The sequence below is a fragment of the Hibiscus syriacus genome, unplaced genomic scaffold (genome assembly GCF_006381635.1).
Source record: "Hibiscus syriacus cultivar Baekdansim isolate YM2019G1 unplaced genomic scaffold, ASM638163v2 tig00110370_pilon, whole genome shotgun sequence".
Classification (NCBI taxonomy): Eukaryota; Viridiplantae; Streptophyta; class Magnoliopsida; order Malvales; family Malvaceae; genus Hibiscus; species Hibiscus syriacus.
The window spans coordinates 79437-100479 of record NW_024062707.1 but is presented as its reverse complement, the minus strand read 5'-3'; the positions used below and the strand labels follow the sequence as shown (position 1 = coordinate 100479).

General features: G+C 37.4%; 3 protein-coding genes and 1 pseudogene across 3 annotated transcripts; 2 read left to right on the top strand and 2 right to left on the bottom strand.

Moving 5' to 3' along the window:
• Nucleotides 1–1028: 1028 nt before the first annotated feature.
• On the bottom strand, nucleotides 1029–1739 carry LOC120121327. The gene has a single exon (XM_039140715.1). It carries the CDS (start codon nucleotides 1737–1739, stop codon nucleotides 1029–1031), a length of 711 nt encoding a protein of 236 aa, XP_038996646.1.
• A 6341-nt stretch (nucleotides 1740–8080) lies between these two features.
• On the top strand, nucleotides 8081–17220 carry LOC120121310 (annotated as a pseudogene).
• On the bottom strand, nucleotides 9245–9649 carry LOC120121326 (organelle RRM domain-containing protein 6, chloroplastic-like). The gene has a single exon (XM_039140714.1). The coding sequence runs from the start codon at nucleotides 9647–9649 to the stop codon at nucleotides 9245–9247; it is 405 nt and encodes a 134-aa protein (XP_038996645.1).
• LOC120121325 (glycerophosphodiester phosphodiesterase GDPD4-like) lies at nucleotides 10353–13070 on the top strand. Its single transcript, XM_039140713.1, has 7 exons — nucleotides 10353–10356; nucleotides 10477–10541; nucleotides 11078–11146; nucleotides 11254–11346; nucleotides 11816–11905; nucleotides 12631–12758; nucleotides 12855–13070. Exons 1-7 carry the CDS (start codon nucleotides 10353–10355, stop codon nucleotides 13021–13023), a joined length of 618 nt encoding a protein of 205 aa, XP_038996644.1. The 3' UTR covers nucleotides 13024–13070.
• Nucleotides 17221–21043: the final 3823 nt, after the last annotated feature.

The window sequence follows — 21043 nt, the reverse complement described above, 5'->3', positions numbered from 1 at the left end:
GCTTTAATGCAGTTTACCCTCCCTCTAATTGTTGCACTGTTATGAAAAAACCTTGTGTTCTTATCACCCTCCAGTCTCTATTTCAATCTAGACTTTTGCACCCAGATTGATTCTTCCTTCTAACTTCCATAAATCTCTCTTTGCTTCAACAAGAACATTGAAACCAAGGAAGACCCTTGTTGTTTCAATTCCATATCCTGGATCGCAGACTCTAACGTTCTGATTTCCTGGTAATTGAAGATAATCTTACTAGACCCGTTTTTTACACATCCTTCACCCTGTTAAGTATTGGAGAGGGGCATCAAGTTTTCCTGTGCACCCAGTTTGAGCAGCTCATTTGTCAACAATTCGCTAAAACCCTTCCTCCTCCAACATATAATTTTTTTTATAAGAATTACAGGCCTCATTAAAAACCCCCTTCTTGACTAAAGGAACTTGAGAAAGTTCCTTAATCAGTGAAGAGAGGAAAAGAGTGCCTTAGGATTTATTTCTCAAGAGAACATAGTACATAAGAAACACCCCACAGACTGACTAAACACCATAAAAAAATACAGACCAATTATCACAACCAGTCTGCCCCTATACAATAGCGAAACTACCACATCCCCTACAACCACAATAACCCAAAACCCCACTGAATGACCTCTAAAACTGATGTGTGATCAGCCAATCCCCTGTTTCGCTAAGGTCATCAGCCTCACAATTACAATTCCTCGGAATATGTCTAATAATGATCGCCCTCTCGAGATTAAGGACGCAATTTTTAGAACCATTAACCTAAGGAAAGGAGGAGAGAAATCGGTTGTAAGATCCAATCCACCACTGTCTTACAATCACTCAATAATTAACCTTCCTTGAGTCACCCATCGACGATAGAAAAAATTCAATGCCTTTCTCTATTGCTTTCATCAGCAAGTGGAGGAGGACATGGACCAACAGCAAGTGAGAAAGACCCAAGGATTTTGCTTTCCGAGTCCCTTAGAATACCCCCGATTCCCCCCAACAGGCCGTCCCCACTAACCGCCCCATCAATCTTTGAAAAAATGTAGTGGAGGAGGAAGCCATTCCTGAACCTTCACCCTTTTATGGTGGCTTGTCTGGTGCTTGTCTGCAAGCGACGGGTCTCCAACAAGAGAATCAACCTGAATGAAATCATTTGGGTATTTAGCAAGGAACCACTTAACCAACCTAAATCTGCAAATGAAGAAAAGATTAGGTTTGTCCAGTTTCCCATCATCAAAAACCACCGAATTTCTAGCCTTCCATAATGACCAAAGAACTACCCCCGGTATAAAGGACCATATTAATGACTTTGGCCTTAAGTCCGACCAGGAACACAACAGAGAGGCTGGATCATTAGGTAAAACTGCCGAAACTCCCCATAACCTCCAGAAACTGCTCCATAAATCCCATGCAACCTGACACGAGATAAACAAATGCTGAACTGTTTCCTCTTGCTTAGCACATAACGGGCAAGACACCTCCTCCAACGTAACACCCCTTTTTATCAGCTCCGATCTGACTGCCAGTCTTCGATGGGAAACCTGCCATAGGAAAGTTTCGACTCTCGGTGGGGCCAAACCTGACCAAACGAATTTCTTCCAAGTGAGACTGCCCCCTGAGTTAGAAGAAAGTGTCAACCTGCAGGCTTTAGCCGTAAACAATCCATGACCCTTTCCCGACCACGCCAAAAAATCATCCACCGATTCCGATAGCCCCACGTTCTCCAATAGTGTCATCAGTCAAATCCAGTGCTCCATCTCCCAGTCACAGATATTCCTTCTCGTTTGAATGTTCCAAATCCACTTATTGCCTATTATACTTCCAAACTCTGAAACTTTTCCCCACCTATTGTTGGATAGAGCATATATTCTCGGAAATTGACCTTTCAAGGATTCCTCATTTAGCCACACATCATGCCAAAATACAATCGACTTTCCTTTACCTACTTGTATCTTCGAGTGAGATCTTAAACCATTTCCAATTGCATCCTCTGCCAAGTAATTTCTTGTAATCCCCTTCCATATCCAAGAATCCGAAGGAGAGATTACCTTGTTAAGGTCTAAAGACATAGTACTCGCATTGTGTATACTGCAATCAGTTCTTCCATAGTGAGTCTTTCTCATTAGCGAATTTCCATACCCATTTGCCTAGTAGTACTCTGTTAGCAAAATTCAAATCCAAGACTCCCAGCCCACCCTCCTCTACGGAAAGACACACCCTTTTTCAATTCACCCAGTGAATTCTGCTTTTTGAAGAACCCTCCCCCCACAGAAAGTTTGCCATAATAGAATTTAGTTTCCTGTAGACCTTACTCGGAATTCTGAAAATAGAGGAAAAAATTGGCAGGGAGGATAAAACTGATTTGATCAACACTAATCTCCCCGCCATAGAAAGTGAAGCTTTCCATCCGGCTAGTTTCTTGTTAAAACTGTGTATGACTGGCTCCCAAAGAGCCTCTGAGTTCCTTTTTGCACCTACTGGTAACCCTAGATACATTACTGGAAAACCCAACAGCACAACCAATCTCCTTAGCCCATTCATTCAATACCTCGCCCTCCACATTGATTCCATACAGACTACTCTTCGACATATTCAAATGGAGACCAGTCATTATGCTAAAGTTCTCAGGACTCTTTTAATATTGAGGAGTAGGAAGTTGAGTCTCGGCAAAACACAATCAAGTCATCCGCAAACTGTAGGTGAGTTAGACTGAGGGCACCCGACCTTCCAAAAGTGAAGCCCTGAAAAAATCCCACATCCGCTGCTTTCCTCAACATACGATTTAACAGCTCCCCCACTAGTTAAACAATAGAGGAGACAAACTACATCCTTGTCTCAATCCTTTGGCCATCGAGAACTTCTCTGTAGGTGAACCGTTCACTAATACCGATATCGACGCCGTAGAGAGGCAACATTCTATCCAGGAAACCCATCTCTCCCGAAACCCATGACTCTCAGTAATCTTAAAATAATTGGCCATTCAACCGTGTCATAAGCCCTCTGAAAATCAGCTTTGAAAACCACCCCTTTCAGCCCTCGCTTCCGCCAACTATCTATACTTTCATTGCAAAAAGCACAATCTTGTAATTGTCTCCCCGGAATGAATGCAAACTGTGAAGGGCTCACAATATCTTGGATCACCGAAACTAATCTCCTTGCTAAAACCTTGGAGACGATTTTATAGAGACTGCCGACTAGACTTATAGGTCTGTAATCTTCAATACATTCCGGATTGCCTTTCTTGGAATCAGAGAAATGAACGCATGATTGACTCCATGATCCCATTTTCTTCCATAGTAAAAGTCCTCCATAAACTTCATAAGATTTCCTTTTATAATTGGCCAAACTTTCTTATAAAACCCCATTGTAAAACCATCAGGGGCTTTAGAGCTATCCGAGGAAAAAATGGCCTCCTTTACTTCCTCTTCTGAAAAAATAACCCGAGGCCCTTCCTTTGCTCTTCTCTCAATATGTCAAAATTCAGGTTCAAGTTGTCTACCTCTAGAAAATCTCTGGAATTATATGCTTTCTTGAAGAACTGAGAGACATCAACTTTTATTGCTTCTGGGTCTGTCAACACCTCCCCCTCCCACTTTCAATTCCGAAATAGAGTTGAATCTGTTTCTGTTAACAGACATAGGTGGAAGAACTAGTGTCCTGTCTCCGTCTTTAATCCATTTCTGTCTCGACATTGAAGCCCAAATACTTTCCTCGATTCTAAACATTTCCATAGCTCATTTCTGGAAGATAGAAGCTGTTCCCAGTCCGAAGAAGATAATCACTGCTTTGTGCCTTATTTCCAGATCATAAATTTACTCTCTAACCCAGTAATAGCCTCGATATCCCCTGTTTACTTCTGATTGGCCATTCCTTGATAAGTTTTTGGTTCCTTTAATAAATGAACATTCTGCTTCCCCCTCTATCGTTGGCCTGATCTGACACTACATTTGAACCATATACAAAAGCCATCCTCCTCTCAAATAGTTGAAAAACCGAAATGGTTTCGGTCCCCAATTCTTCCCATCTTCCGCCATAGAATCGGGTTGTGATCAGAAAGAGATCTAGGGAGAAGTTTCTGAACCACCTTGGGGAAGCAATTAAGAAGTGCTGCTCAACAAGAAACGATCCAGCCTAACCCATGTGGTAACCTCTCTATTTCCCCATGTGAAGGTGCCACCTACCAAAGGGAGGTCAATTAGATTCGAATTTTGTAAGAAATTCCTAAGCAGGCCCATTGAATGCCAGTTTGAGAGGCACCAATCTCTCATCTGTTTCTAAGCATAAGCATGTTCAACCGATCCTCAACCGAATGCCATATACATTGATAAAAACACCTCCGTCTTAGACACCTTGAACCTTCCTTTTAGCATCTGGAATCTACTATGGTTGGCCACGTCATTTACCTCAAAAACATCATCATCCACAAAACACATCAGTCCACCAGCAGACCATCGCTGGCTGAATACTTGCTCCTTAATAGCTTTCCTCCTAACTTCCTCTTCAATCCCTTCTGACTTTTATTTAGTTTAGTCCTGTACAAACAATATAACCGGTTTAATCTTATTAACAAGTCTCGACACCTCTAATTTTTCTCCTACTAATCCCCTAACATTCCACGAAATAAGATTGCACTCCATCATATGCATTTCCTACCGAAACCTGCATGACACAGCAACTGGTCACTGACCTGCTTCATTACCCCCCCTGCTCCTTCCTCCATCATTCTAATTTTATCCATGAAAGCCTCCCTCCCTTCCTTAAAAGAAATGCCTAACTGACAACTTCCCAAGTAGACAATGCTTCCTCCAAAACTTTAGAGAAGGACCGAGAATAGACTGTAGAACTTCTGCACTTGCCAAAGCATCTTGCAATTAAGCTCTTCTCTCTTTTGTACAATCTTCGACTTTTTTGAAATAATAGAGGGTCTGCCCCCCTGGTTGGAGAAGAACGCTCTTCATATGCCCCGTAGAAGTATTCTGGATTTGCCCAGAAACCTGTTACATCTTGCCTTGGCCGCTATCCTCTGCCACTGAAGAAAGTTGCTTAAAATTATGAAGAACCAGCTGTTTTGACTGCTTATGGCTCTTTTCTGAACATAGCCATACTCTTCTTGTTTTCGACCTTCTGTAACCCTATCAATACGTCCACACCCCTCACACCTTCAGAATTATTACTAATTGACAATCCTTCGAAACCTGATATCCCACTCTCATCTCTTACACCTCTCCCCATTTGGATTGCTAACAGCCTTTTAGATTTACGTTCTTTACCACCCTTAGCCCACTCTTCCAATTCCTTGTGTTTTCCTTCACCCCTCCCCCATGAAATTATTATTTTCCACATATGTTTGGAAAAGAGTTTGGTCCTGGAAAATATTTTCATTCTCCACAGGACAACCTTGGGCTGAAGAAATATACCCTCTCTCAGGCCCAACCCCACATATGCCCGTTTTGGGGTAAATCCCCAGTCTTTACCACCTTTATCTTGCCCCGAGGATTCACCTCCCAAACTACACAACCTTTTTCTCTCAGCAGAGAAGGTTTCTGACACGTTCTTCCTACTTTTAACCTTACCTAGTACTGTCCCCTGCTCAGTCTGGACAGTCCCTGTAATATCATTGACTTCCACTTTTAAATTCAAATTGCCATCAAACAGCGTGTCAACCCCATGAAAGGCTCCTGACATCGGCTGAAAATTCAACTGTCCTTGCAACTTCTCTATCATCTCCTATGTTCCCTTCCGAATGAGTTTCTTCCCCCGGGTCGACTCGTCCTTCCACAGAACCAGCTTCCTCCACTCCATCATCCAGCTCCGGAAAAAACTCATCACATCCTTCCACTTTGATTTTAATAATAAATGATCTGCCATATATATTAATGATACCTGGGACGGAATATCAAATGGACTTTCCACTTATCAACAATTGAGCCACCCTGCAATCCGTTCTTTGAGCAGTTTGCTCCTGAATCTTTACTAACTTGCCCCATCTCTCTGCTAAGCTAGAGAAGAAGGGAACTGACCAACAGTTCAGGGACACCCATCAAAGACACTGCACAGAAAGATAAAGGAACACCCTTCTCCTCCATAACAGGCTCGAGCCTTTCGAACCAAAAAGACAGTGCCTCCCATTTATCCTTCACCGCTGCTGTTTTCTCTTCCACCGACTGAAAGACAATCAGACAGGCATTTTTCGCAAAACCCCACCTTACCACCTTGACCTTGAAGCCCTCAGTCCTTAGACTTCTTTGCACAAGCTCCACCTCGAAAATATGCTTACATATACCAGTTAGAGATGATCTTAACCAAGTTCTTTCTTCCAATGGAATATGCACATCCAAAGTCTTCTTACCCCCCTTCACATCGCAACCACTATTCCTCTGCTGGTTCTCCTTAATATCCCTTCCCACTACCGCCTCCTTGTAAGATCTTCCATCGTGAAAATTACTAAGCAACTCCCTCTTCCTAGTCTCAACAAGGCTTATTGGTCTCTTCCCACTCGACTCCTTTCTCTTTCCACTCCTGACCCCGCTCCAGGAACTTGCTCACGGCCTCTCTGAACGCCCTCTTCTGATATTTGCAATCGACACCGATATTCTCCTACCGTCTACCACACGTTATTCATCCTATCCATTGCCTTGAACAGTCCCTCCTCACTTGCAAAATGCACAAAGGCGAATGTGTAGTCCTTGTACTTTGGCCTACTATTAACGAACGGAATGAATACTTTAATCACCTTGCGAAATAACTAAAACCTCCCATAAAACACTTCTATGAACTCTCCTGCTAAGATTATCAATGAAAGCTACCCATACTCCTTCGCCAGGCAGTGCTCCGCCTCTGTCTGAAGAACCAATACCATGCGCCACTCTCACTCTCTCACTAACTTTCTCACTCATCATGCTTTAAATTTCTGATCATTCGGAGAGGGCGATCATTATTAGACATATTCCGAGGAATTGTAATTGTGAGGCTGATACCTTAGCGAAACAGGGATTGGCTGACACACATCATAGTTTTAGAGGTCATTCAGGGGTTTGGGTTATTGTGGTTGTAGGGGATGTGGTAGTTTCGCTATTGTATAGGGGCAGACTGGTTGTGATAATTGGTCTGTATTTTTTATGGTGTTTAGTCAGTCTGGGGTGTTTCTTATGTACTATGTTCTCTTGAGAAATAAATCCTAAGGCACTCTTTTCCTCTCTTCACTGATTAAGGAACTTTCTCAAAAGTTCCTTTAGTCAAGAAGGGGGTTTTTAATGAGGCCTGTAATTCTTATCAAAAAAATTACCGACTTTTCTCTATAAACCAATCTTGACACTGCTCTGATTTTTTCAGTTTTCCCCAGCCCCCTAATATTCCATGTGATAATTTTTACTTTTGACATTTGATTTATATCATACAACACCCAAATCGCTCCTCAAACTATAATCCGAAACCCTTCCAGACCCCAACATCTCCAACCTGAAAATATCTTCTTCTATCATCTGATACCCCCTTTAAAAGAAATTCATAGCATTTCACATACTTCCCTAGTAGCTGCAGCTTCGGCTTTGGCTTTAACATACTCTTGAGAAGGCTGAGAGTCCTCCCTGACATGTTCCAAGGATTCCCTGACCATACTATTAATCACCCTCCTATAAACTCTATCATAAAAGCTCACCTCCACTTCACCCTCCGAACACACACTACCCGAATGACATGGAGCCATTCTTAACCTTCTCCGATTCATTGAATTTTTTGCCCGAGAAAATTCCTGAATAGAATATTTGAAGAATCCAAACTGCTTTCCTTAATTAAATTCCTGTCAACCACCATTGTTCCTGAACTAGTTCCATCTCTTAAGACCGACATTCGTTCTTTGACACTCAAATTAGAAACACTACCCTCCTTAAGACTGCCCTGGTAATCCTCCAAAACCTCCTTCCTCTTCTTTGAAACAACCACTTGGTCACTTGATACTTTATCCCTTCAAAAAATATTCTGCCTATTAGGACCTAAAATAATATCCTCCTGCATACTCCTATGCCCAACAGGCTTCTCTACAACCAAGTCAACACTCTTATCCCCTTGCGCCAGTTCCCTTCCCCCCCTGAAATTATTGTTACTCGCCTAGGCTCAACATCTTCTTTAGAATTCATAGAATTAGCTGAACTGAAATTGGGCTGTAGAATGAATTTATCTCCAATCCATTTTATATTATAAGCAGGCCCAGAAGGTCTAATTTTCTTAATACGGGATAAGGCAACCTCGTTGTCATCAGATTTGGCCTCTTCTAAAATATTTTCTCCCAGACCTAGCCCCACGTGACCTCCCACTTGGATTGACCTACTTTCCACAAACCTGACAGCCCACAATTAGAGTTTTCTGCATTTGACTTCCTTGATGCAGCCTGTCCCCACTAACTCCATTCATATCACTGTTATGGCCATTATTCAACCATGAGATAACTTTCTGCCTAGAAAGCTCTACTGGCTCTTCTCTGTCAACTGCCATAGCAGGAACACAATCATCCCCTGCTTCAGAAAAGACATAATCACTGCTCAACTTATTTGAAATTTTCTCATCCTCTTCCTCCCCGACTCCTTCGGTTGAATCACACAGACCCCATGGAAATCTTAACTTTGAAAGATCTACCACAAGAGCCTACTGTAATTGAATCAGGAACATCGAATGGACTCTCCACCCTAAGCAAAACCTTTGCAGACGAGAGATCATATCTATGTTTTGATTCATCCTTGAAACAAATGAACCTTCCCCATTTCCCTATAAGTTTCTCCAAGAAAGCCTCATTCCAGCACAGTAAAGGCAAACCACACAATTCTAACTGGCACAACGACAAAGGTATTCCATTCTCATTTAATACCGGAGCTAACCAATCGAAACACGAGGATAGCTCTTCCATCTTATTCTCCCAAACATAAGAGAATTCCTCAACCGAGGCAAATGTGATGATACAAGCCTTCCAAGCATATCCCCATCGCGACACTTGAACTCTCAATCCCTCCAACTCCCAAGATTCTTTTAACGACTCGTACTCATAAGATGATTTCATTATACCTGTTAATGAACGTTTAACCCATTCCGAATCGTTAGTCGAAATATGCATCTCCCACACATTCCTCACACCAGTAGCTGTCCGCTTCCTACCCTCCACGTTAATCTTTGGCTCTTGTTCTCTTCTCCTGATAACATCAGACTTCACAACTTCCTTATACGATCTACCATCCCTGAAGCTTTTCATCGACTATGCCTTTACCCCATTCTGAATCGAATCCTGCTTTCTTGACTTGATCATCACCGTGCTCTTCCCATCAACATCCTCCTTCCTATTTACCTTTTGATACTTAGCAACCCCTTCGTATATTCTCCTCCCATCAAACCACTTCCCATTCACATACTGGATAGCTCTCTTCCTACTTTCCTCATTAGCAAATTGGACAAAAGCAAACGTCGAGGACTTGTAGTTTGATTTCTCTAAAAACCTTGGAATGAATATTCTTAAAATCTGACCATATGGACTAAAAAAATCCCATATCACACGTCTTGAAACCCTCTTACTAAGATTATCAATGAACGCTGTCCATTCCTCACCGGAAGCACTGAACTTTTTCAAATTTCCTCTATTTCTCTCTGTACCAGTCGCACTCATTCTCTGACTAAAATTTTTGTGGCCAATGTACCTGTTATGTGATCTTCTAATTCATGTGTACTTTACTTCCCTGAATGGTTTCAGTAGTCATTTTTATTTTAAAAAAATGCTGCAGTCAGTTTGTTGATTTATTAGCCGTTTACTCCTGTGTTTAATATATATGGATTTTAAATTTTCTTGATGTATCTTAATTATATAGAAATATTTAAAAAAAAAACCCAGTGCTTTTGCTGAAATGTTGACACTTAAGATGTAAGCAACATCTTTTCATTTATATTCCACATCCCTCGCAGTCCAGGTCCTCTAATCTTTTGGTGTTAATCTTCATGTGTTGTCTCATATAATTGGTGGAATAATAATTAGTTGAATACTATCATAATTCATACATTCAGTTCAGGACATGGTCTTGGATTTTTCATTACATCTGTACTGATTCTGATTTATTAGATTGCTGCATATTGGTGGGAGTTTGAACCAAGGTTTCGGATTACTTTATTTGTTCCTTTATTTACAATATTATTACTCTTTGTTCTTTTTGCAAACTCAAAAAATGGTAATTCCTTTTCTTTTCATCTTTGCTGATTTTCTAGAGTAAGGTGTTAAGGAAAACCATTTACTAGTAAGTTAAGTGACTTTTTAAGTAATCTGAAAGTGCATTTTGTGGGTGGGTAGTATTAAAAGGGTTTAGCAGAATAACAAAATAATGTGTAATACTTAATGCAATAATTGCTTGGTATTGTTGGATTACAAATCTGGTCTATCTTCCTGCATTTTTATTGCAAGCTTATATTGCAGCTGTTTGGAGACTTGATTTTTATGTTACACAGGCAGGGATTTGCAGCGAATATCTGGTAACAGCACTTCTAAAGTTGGACATTTGAGATCACACGAGGTGAAAATATTTCTGAATATATTCTTCGCTTGTTTTGCTGAGTTCTAAAGAATCCATTTTTACTTTCATAACTAATGACACCTAATTATTGTGCTTTATGTATGTCATACAAACAAGGATCGAGGCCCAAACCAGAAAAAGAAAAAAATATAAATTGCTGAATTAAGATAATGTCATTTCTTTCTATCTGATTTGACTGTTCAGTTTGATCTTGTTAATATGTTTATTTTGCGGCATGCCTTCCCATTTCTGATTAAAATTTTTATGGTTTTCCTTGTAAAATATTGGATTCGAGAAAATGTGTTTTCTTTGAGCTTAAGCAAGGAAATATTAATTTCTTTAATGTCTTGCTCGTTCAGCTAATATTTTAGTCTGAACAAGAAGAATCAATATATATCTTGTGAAAAATTCTTTGTATATGAGGTCTTAATTGATCAATTGATTTTTTTTTGGCAATATGTGCTTTTTAAGATACTAGATAGTATGAATTATATTGGTGAGTAATGTTGATTGATATTCTTTGTTTTGCTTTGTAGATAAAAGAACTTGATGTCTATCATCAGTCTGGTAATTCAAAGATTCCTACAATTGAAGAGGCTTTGACGGTATGTTTAGGATAGTTTTTCGTCTATACACTAGATTCTGTTGTTGATAGTTTATTCTATCAAAAGGTAATGATGAATATCTGATTATGGTTCATCTTAATATTCAGTTTATAACGGCATCAGTTAGGCAGGTGATTCTAGATGCCAAGGTGGGGCCTCCATTATATGAAAAGGAACTTGCAAAAGATATTCTTTCTGCTGTGAGTTATTTTGCCCCTTCTGCCTTTGTCTTGATTTCTTGGAACTTTTGATTTAGAAATGTGTAAATGAGGCATTATGCACTGCACTTATTTTTCTTCTATCTATTCTCCTGTCATGACTAGTTTTTCAATGTGATTGTGACAGACTATTATTGTTTATGATATCTCTGATACTTAAATATGAAGGAGCAAGAAAATATTGCCAAATTAATTTGGACTTTGAAATACTTATGAGGTTTACTAGAAAGAAATGCATGGGAATATTACGGTTTTACCTGCTTTAAAGTTGATTGAGAAAACTGTGGGACTGTATCGGTCTATATCGATAGAAAAGATGAATTGAAAATTTCAAATAAATTTAAGTATATTCTTTTAGTAGACAATGCTTGAAGTATTTTACTGTTTTATCCAACAGGCTTTTTTAATTCAAAAACATTTTGCTTTAAAGTTCTATTATAAAAATTTTCAGGTTGAGAAGATGCGGTGTAAGAATTGCCTCGTTTGGGCTAAAAGCGACAGTTTAGTGAGGGACATAATCAAACTCTCATCGGATCTTATGGTGAGAAGAATTATACTGTTCTGAGCTATTTTGGATTTTCCCCCCTAGAGAAGTTACTACTATTGGAAGGGTTCTTGCGATGTCTTATGAATGGCTATCTTACATAATTCGAGCAAGATTGTGGAGTGTATAATAGTAACTTTCTATGGGTAATGAAAATTCTTTCCGAGTGGATTGGCAAACTATCACATGCTTCAATACAGTCATATTTGTAACTGATTTGATTTGACTATTCCTTCCAACTCATTCAAAATCCGGCTTACCAAGAAATCAGACCAGTTGTTTCAAACCGGGATTCCAGCTGCCATGGTGAAACCCAAAGACCTCTTTATCCTGTGCAACTTGTCCTTTCACATATGTGACCTCAAAATTTTTTTCCCTTCTCTTCTGCTTTTGTTTTCCTTTTTCCTTCCTTTTCACTGATCGATTCACCCGTGTTGTTTAAAGTTCTCATAGATTTTCGATTCTGAAAAAATAAACTCTTCAATATCTAATACTAGACCCGGAATTTTGTGTTGCCATATTGTGTTTCATGTCGTTTCTTTGTGAAATTACAGAATGTCCGACTTGTTCTTGCAGGATCCGTTCTTTGGATTTTAGAAAAATATCTATTCTGTATTATAATTCTTGAACTCGATAACTAAGTCTATACTGTATAAGTTGTTGAAGTTTTGACGATAACAACTCTTTCTATGCATTTGACCGGTTTGTGGATGAACTCACAGGTAGGCTACATTATAATGGTGGATCCCCATACTGGGGCTCGATGTAGCTTATTTAGAATGAAAGGGGCCAAGGTAACTGGCGTATACCATCAATTGATCGATGAAAGATTGGTTAAGACTCTGCATGGGTACGAAACTCATTTTGAGCTGGTTATTGGTGTAATTGATGTGTATTCAGTTATGCAAATTTGATCCATTGCTCGATCTGTTATGGTCTTCGACAGGAGAGAGAAGAAGGTATATGCCTGGACTGTCGACGATGCCGATTCCATGACGAGGATGTTGCATGCGCACACGGATGCCATTGTCACTAGCAACCCCAGTTTACTTCAACGTACCATGCAAGATAAAAGAACACAATGCCTTGAAGAAGGTTTTTCTTTGACACGATGAACATTCTTCTTCATTTTCCAAGTATTTGATGTGATGAAGATATTTCTGTACACTGCGTAAACTAATCGTGCTTGACTTTATTGATTTCAACTCTCTTTTGAGGGTCCATCTATATGACATTTGTCGACACTATTTAATCACGTGCATAACATCTTTTTAGGATTTATTCCATTATAAAAAATATATTATAATGAATAACATCTTTAAATAAAATAAAATAATATCAAAAAATAGGATTTATTCTAAGAACTTATTTTATATATTTTTATTTAAAATATAATATTTAAGTCAATTAACAATAATTTTAGGATTTTGAACCAAATTTTGACTTTTAAAACATGACTATAATATTTATTTTTGTAGTGGATGAATCAAAATAAAATTTTAAATTTAGTAAAAGGACTAAAATATTTTTTTATAGTAGAAGAATTAAAATAAACTTTTTAGATATAATATTTAGACTTCTAATAGACTTAATTAAAATGCATAATACTACCTTTTTAAATAATGATTTTAATATAATATTAATAATCATTTATGATACGTTATACTATTACATAACGTAGATCAATATTCACATGATAATTTATACTTTTTAAAATAATATTATTGGAAGAGGACGCGGCTATTATTTATTGATAGTTTAAAGATTAAATTAAAATGTTAAAAAATATAAGGGTTAATTTGAAATAAAAGTCATAATTTGAATATAAATTTAAAATATTAAAAAATGAGAAAAAATTAAAATTTATAATTCTAAATTAAATTTAAAATAAAAATTATAATTTAAAGAGTATGGTGCAATTAACTAAAATGATTCCTTTTATTGGTTCTTTTCATTACCTCTGTTGCACGTAACCATCTAAAGGGCGCAACCAAATTTTTACAGTACTATATAATTTCATACAATCACAACGGGAATTCATTTCTATAATTTATTTTGTTGTTTTTTTTTATTAATTACCAATGATTAGATGGTAGTATTTATTTTAAATGTTTTTAATAATTTAACATTAATAATTTATTATCCTTGTAATATTTAATGTTTGAACCTTGAATCTCTAAGAATAATAATTATCTCTTTAACCATTAAGATAATTTAAATTCAATTATTTTATATTATTTTTTTAACTTGACAAAAGAAAGTTAAATACATTCAGTTTTATTCAAAATTAAATTATTTATAAAATTTAATAAAGTATTATGTAATACAAAATTAATAAAAAAGTAAACTATTAACTAAAAATACTTAATATTAATTAAACATTAAAACATTATTATAAATTATTTTTTCACTAAATCAAATTATAACCCAAATTTACTTCTATTTTCACTAACTTAAATTAATCGCACTTCACTCACATCAAATGCGCCTCTCTCGTATAAATTATGGTAAGGGGGAAACGGTTCATTCATTGCTCTCTTCCTCTACCTATTTTCCAGTATTTATTTCCCCCCACTGAAATTAATATTATTTGAAGATTAAAAAAATAAATAAATTTGTTAGTCAGTCTCAAATCAGGTATAGGAGAGAAGCAATTTTTGCAAAATCTAATCAAAGATTTCCAGTTTTTCTATCATTATGGCAATGAAGGTTTGGTTCAACAAAAAGATCGTGGATCCTCTTCTCCAGATCCTCCTCAAGTAAGCTACAGCTCCAAATTTCATTCATATATTTTATCAATAAATCTGATTGGTTTCCTATTACAGGGGAGCAGAACCCAGGCAGTTGGCATTCTCTGCAGCGCTGGGAATTACTTTGGGAATTTTCCCAATATGCGGTAATGTTTCCTTTTCTTTCTTTCTTTCTTTTTTGTTATTTCTTTGCTTTTCTTTTGATTGGTTTATACTGCAGGGGTTACAGTCTTGCTTTGTGGGATGGCAATAGCGTTGTTGGGATCTCACTGCCACTCTCCAACTGTCATGCTTGCTAACTTCTTGGCTACTCCGATCGAGTTGAGGTGATTACTTCTTCTGTTTTCATTCTATTTTTTTTAGCCTTTTGCCCTCCTTTTCGGAGTGCAAATTTACCTTCATTTCACTTTGTTTTATCCGTGGTTGGATCTACCTTGTCGTCTAGTCTGGTGGTGCCCTTCCTTCGCTTTGGTGAAATGTTATCGGGTGGACCTCATTTCCCCTAACTTCTAATGCTTTGAAGAAAGTTTTGTCTGGCCAAGCTTCGAGTGAGCTCCTCTTTAGTATTGCCCGTGCTGTAAGTATTCATTTTCTGCTCGTAACTTGTTTAACTTTTCTTTTGATCATATGCTTGTTCCTCCTTGAACTTTATTTGATTTCATCTTATAGATTTGGTTTTCATATTATGGTAGATAGAGATGTCAATTTTGATAGGATTGAAATATTAAACTGTTGATTGAATCAAATTGAGCTTAGAAGCTTGAAATTTTGGTGATGAGGATTTCCCCAAGAACCCTACTTTATTCTAATGGTGTTTGGATAATGGTAGCAATCATGAATTAGTGTTGAATCGATTAGTCATCTGAATTTGTTTTTTGCTCAACTTTACCTTAACATTTTAATTTCTTCATCTAGATTTGCGTGTCTATGTGAAAATTGATTTTTTCTTTTGCAACTTGTTTGAATGGAAATTTGCTTACAGACATTTTACTATGCCTTCATCTATCTCTGATCTCGTTGATAGAAAATCAAATATTATCTATGGGGCATGTATCATAACATCATCTAGAAATAGAGATGAACTAGCTTGCATACTTGTTCATTTCTATGTAAGAACTTTAAAGATATTTGCTGTCAATGGTTTCCTCTCCCGGCATAATATAAAAAAGGGCCACTTACATATTTGCTACTTGAATTATAATGAAATTATCAATTTGATATTTGAAGAAAAATAACTTTGCAATTAAGTACTTCAACTTTTATTCCCTGTTGTAGACTGAACAGCTTACAAACTCTGTTATACAAATGGGGTTACATGTCAAGAACTATAAATAGGAGTTAAGATTTGCGCACCCTCACATCTGCTGTTCTTTTCTAAATCTTGATTAACAGAGTTATCTTAAAGGTGCAAGCTATTTAACTGAGGCAAAGATTGTGTATCTAATTGCCAATATTCAAACTTTTGGTACCAAATTGAATAATAGATCATAGTTCATGTTCCAATGTGTCATTAATCTCATAAAGATGATACTAATATTGTTATGAAGATATATCAATAAATAATGCAAAGGTTTATCCTATGTGGACAAATTGTACAAGAAAAAACTGAAAACTTTATGATTTGAAAGTCTAGAGAGAGAGAGAGAGAGAGGAAACTTTGAAGAAAGGCTGAATCTATACAGATTGTAAAGTATCTTTTCGTTTAGAACATTATTTTAAGTTTGTGCTTGCTTAGGTTATTTCCCATTTTTAGAAAGAATGTTTATTCATTTCCTTCTAGATACTCTGCATTAAACACAGATGTAATTCTCCAGGGTATTCTATAATTGCTTCCATATCTCTTATCTCCACCGTGACATCAGCTTTAATGCTGAAGAGTCCAAAAACTATGAACCTATAGACAATTTATCCGATAGTATAATTCATTCCCCCATTCTGTTTTACTGTAGTTTTAAACAATCTACTCTGTTCTTCAACTTGACATTAGTATAGTCTGAAGTGGAAAGGTTTTTATCCTGTATGCTTAAGGTGATGTAATTTTATCAAAAGATGGCATTTGGGACTTTTTGTGATTGTTCATTATTTGAGACTTGTCTTATCAATATGGAATTAAATTTGAAAATCATCTTATGGAAATTGCTGCAGTTGTTGGGATGGCTTGTTGCGGCACCCATTATTTTGGCCATACTCTACATGATATTTTTGCCAAATTTCAAGGTTGTCGTCCCCAAGTTCAGGAGTGTCCCTTCAAGCCCAAGGAAACAACATCATTCACTTCCAGAAGTTGGGCTTCAGGTGAGACAGTTTTGATTGTTGTTTCATTGACTGAAACTGCAAGTACACATGTTTCCAACTTGATAATAATTTGTTGTATATAAGTGATTTCAGGAAGCTTAATCCATGGATAAAGAATTTATGGAGCTTACTGTGTTGAGTATTGTTCGTGAGCTTGCATGCATCCGGATGTGCATATTACTTTAGGAAAACTAATGATTGAGCAATGGTGTGTTTATCATGAACAAGATTTTAAGGTTTGTTTATGAAATGAATTAAACTCGTAAATATGTTTGTTTAGTTTTTAGGTTCGAAACAGTTAGTTTTATTAAAATTCAATTTAAAACACCGAACACAAACAATTAAGAGGTAAATGAACATTGACTCGAGGGCTATAGTTTCTTTTAGCATGGTTCATTTACAGGCCTGCTTCTCTCTGAGTGAAACCAATTGCTTGAATTTAGTTAATTTTCAGAAGATGTGAAATTAAATCATCAAGAAAGACAAAAAGACTTATTCAGTACATTAAAAGAAAACTGTCAAAAGAAAGTGTTCACGGTGATCTTTCTTCGTTTTAGACCTGTAGTATTGTATTTTCATTGGAGTATAGTAAAACACTACTTGATTAATGGATAATGATGGGAGGTTGGAGGTTGTTGAGAATGATTTTAAAATTTTAAGTAAAAGAAAATGTAAAGAGATTCCCACAGGAGACTTTAGTCATTATTGGTGAAGACAAAGCATGGATAAGGCCTCAAGGTGAGTTGTTTTGTTTCACGTGAACCCATTTCTTCTCGTTTCTGCTCCATTTCACCCCATTGGTCCCTTACCCCCTCCTTTCACTGCCCTTTTCCCTCTTCACGTAATAACCATGTTCAACCACAAGCACTCTTGGATTAACGTATAACCAAGAAATCAAAGACAGATGGTGATGGAGGAGATTTGAGTTGGTGGGTCTAAAAAAAACGAATTATAAAATTAGATTATCAATAGTAATATAATTTATATTGAATTATATGAAAATTTCAAAATTCAAAGAGACTGTCACTTCCCATTTGCCCCTCGGTTCATCCATGGCGGTGAGTGTTGGAAGCAAGTCAGCAACAGAAAATGATGGGGCATGGGGCTCACACGTAAACTCCCTACCCAAACAACAATAATTAATTAAACGTCAGTTCAATTGCATTTTAAAAATTTTCCTACTAGTCTATAAGTATTAACTTATTTCCACATAGAGAAAAGTCATTATTTCTGCAATACAAACAATGAAGACTAAGCCTGCACATTTCATCTTATTATGCCTCCTGAAACAATTAAGGAAATTGATCATGGTGTGCATGCACTATGCAGGAGGTACTTGATGAATCAATATGGGAAGAAAATATGGATGATGATAATGATCAGACAGTTGATTACCACATAGATTACCATGGGGTCGCTACTCATCCAACTCCAATCCCCAAACATCCTATGCCATAGAATTTTTATTCACTTAATTTATACAGTAATTTCTCATGTAAGCATTGCAATGAAGCCTAGAAATGTAATGAATTCTAATTTGAAGGAAACAAATTGAATTGAGAAAATCGTTCAATATGCAGATGCAATCATACAGTTTGTCGAGACAACATTCCTTTCATATACTGCTTTCTAACCTCCTTATACTTTCCATTCAAATTTCTTATAGTTTGCAGTAACATCGTCGTATTGCAGAACTTCAATTTGATATCCATGAAAACACTTTCCGCCATCCCTATACAGCAAATATATCTTTTATCCCTGTCTATCCCAGTCATGTCCTCGGATGTTTTCCCTTCCTCGAATCAGTAAAAATCTTCCAGTGCTTCATCGGAATCAATAGGCAAGCAGGAACTTAGATCTTGAAGGACAGAAGAGAGAACAGCAGGGAATGAATCTTTAAAACTAGGAGATTGCATTTGGATGTGAATATTTCATCCACCACCAATGGAGCACTGGAGGATCTTCTTACAACACAAGGTAAGACCTCCCACTGGCTTGATATGAAATGTTTGAAACCATCCTCACTAAGCCAAAATATTCTTCTTTCCACACTATCACTGTACATATGGGCTGCAAATTGATCGACATTAATGGAAAGCCTAAAATAGCTTTCCGTCAGATCACTGATGGTATTATGGTAATATTGCTGAAATATTAGTTCATCCCTTGACCAGCTCCTAACATATCACCCCTTAACATATTTTTTTTGTGAGCTTTTCTCTCCATACTTCTTTCAAACAGGTAGAAAATAATTCGGATAGTGTTCACCCTGAGATTTTATTTGTGTACATAAAATTATAATTAAAGGTCAACTAAAGGTATCGTGTTGTTAATATATGTCTACGCTAAAAAATATTTCTGCACTTCCATTAATTGCTCAATGCTGCGTGTGTTTATGAGAGAAGCAATATTTACATCATCTTCCGTGTTTAAAGAAGATGAGCATTGATGATCTCTGAACCTCAAGGAAAGCAAACCTGGCAACGATTAAGTACCTCAAAGATATAATTTTGAGCAAACCTTCGAGCAATATATGCAAATATATATAGCCTAACTATGACAACATCTTTTCAGGGGAAAAACAAAGCAACAAATTAGTAATTTGGGTCTTCTTCTAACATATTGATAAAAATCATAAAACATGCCACTCGAACCATGAATTTGAAAGCCATAAGGATTTTGGGATAAGAAAGTTAATTTGCTTTGTAATAATTCTACTCTGCTAGAAATGGAAGAAACTAAGTCCAAACAATGTATGTCCAAGTTTTGTTTATTTCATGTTTTGATCACTCCAATCTTACATTTCATACGAAATATAAAAACGCTTAGCTTATCATTGTCTTCCAAGCCAAGTAGAACATAAATCTAAAGGACAGCCATGCCGACGGCATTTTGAGGAGTGTGTATCAAAGAAATCAAAGCCTTAAGCGTGAGAGTCGGAAACAACCTGGTGATTCATTCATCTGAAACGACAGGAGAGATGCCGCCCCAACAGACTGGGCGGTGAGGGTGTTGACGTGAGGGGAGAAGGAGAAGGCAAAGGAGGGGCTTCGTGGGGTTGGATTGGTTGAGAAAAGAATGTGGTCAGGCAATTCCTCACGACTGTACGAATATTAGACTTAGTATTACAGGAAGAGAGAACAGCGGCCACTAACAGAGGGAAGATTTTTTTTCCAACTCCAATACTCCATAGCAGTGTATAGTGTACAGAGTGATGCAGTGTTGCTCTTTTTGGCAGGTTTCTGAATTCTCTCGAGAGGGCTGGGTGTGGTCAAGTTTGTTGCAGTTGCAGAGTAAAGCTGCCTCGTTCTTAAGCCTCCTGGTTGATGCTTCAACTCTGATTTCCAACATTTGTATGTGTGTCGATAACACTCCTTATGATAGACTGGTGTGGCATTCGGATCACATTCCGAGGAATTGCGTTATCGCTTGAATGACAGTTTTGAATAGGCTGCCAACAAGAAGTAAACCCATTTCTTTTGGGTTCAATATAGAGGGGACTTGTATATTGTGTTTGAATGAGTTTGAATGTTCTTATTCCAGATATATTTGGAAATGGGTTTTGCATGCTTGTGGTTCACCTAGACCAGTTTTGTGTTGGATCAAAAGCTTAGCTGGGCTTGCAGGAATGTTAAGGACAAATCGTTGTTGTCGGTGGTTTTTCGTTTGGCTTGAAATGGTTGTATTGCCCTGATTTGGAACAAAAGGAACAGACAATCCTATACAACCCTGATTTGGAACAAAAGGAACAGACGATCCTTTAGGGGTTGTATTGTCCTGATTTGGAAGGAAAGAAGGGGTTGTATTGTCCTGATTTGGAGGAAAGGAACAGACGATCTTTTCAGGGTCGTATTGTCCTGATTTGGTGGCCAGCCTGAAGGATGTTAATTTGAAGCTGAACAGATTGCACAGGATTAAGGGTAGGCAGTTAAGCAGGGAAGTTGTAGTGTTGAATGGTGGTTAAATTCTTAGGGTGTCTTAGGGGGCTGTCTATTTGTACATGGGTAATATACCTGTTGTACATGGTTGTTTGCTTTCTTTTGGATATAAAATTCTGCACTTATCCCCAAAAAAAAAACCTGGGATCATG

What these genes read in the sequence shown, in the direction of transcription:
- LOC120121327 (XM_039140715.1), bottom strand. Translation starts at nt 1,739, where the DNA reads ATGACACTATTGGAGAACGTGGGGCTATCGGAATCGGTGGATGATTTT.
- LOC120121326 (XM_039140714.1), bottom strand. Translation starts at nt 9,649, where the DNA reads ATGAGTGCGACTGGTACAGAGAGAAATAGAGGAAATTTGAAAAAGTTC.
- LOC120121325 (XM_039140713.1), top strand. An exon ending in GACATTTGAGATCACACGAG is followed by an intron (nt 10,542 to 11,077) that starts GTGAAAATATTT and finishes TTTGCTTTGTAG; the next exon opens with ATAAAAGAACTTGATGTCTA. An exon ending in CAATTGAAGAGGCTTTGACG is followed by an intron (nt 11,147 to 11,253) that starts GTATGTTTAGGA and finishes CTTAATATTCAG; the next exon opens with TTTATAACGGCATCAGTTAG.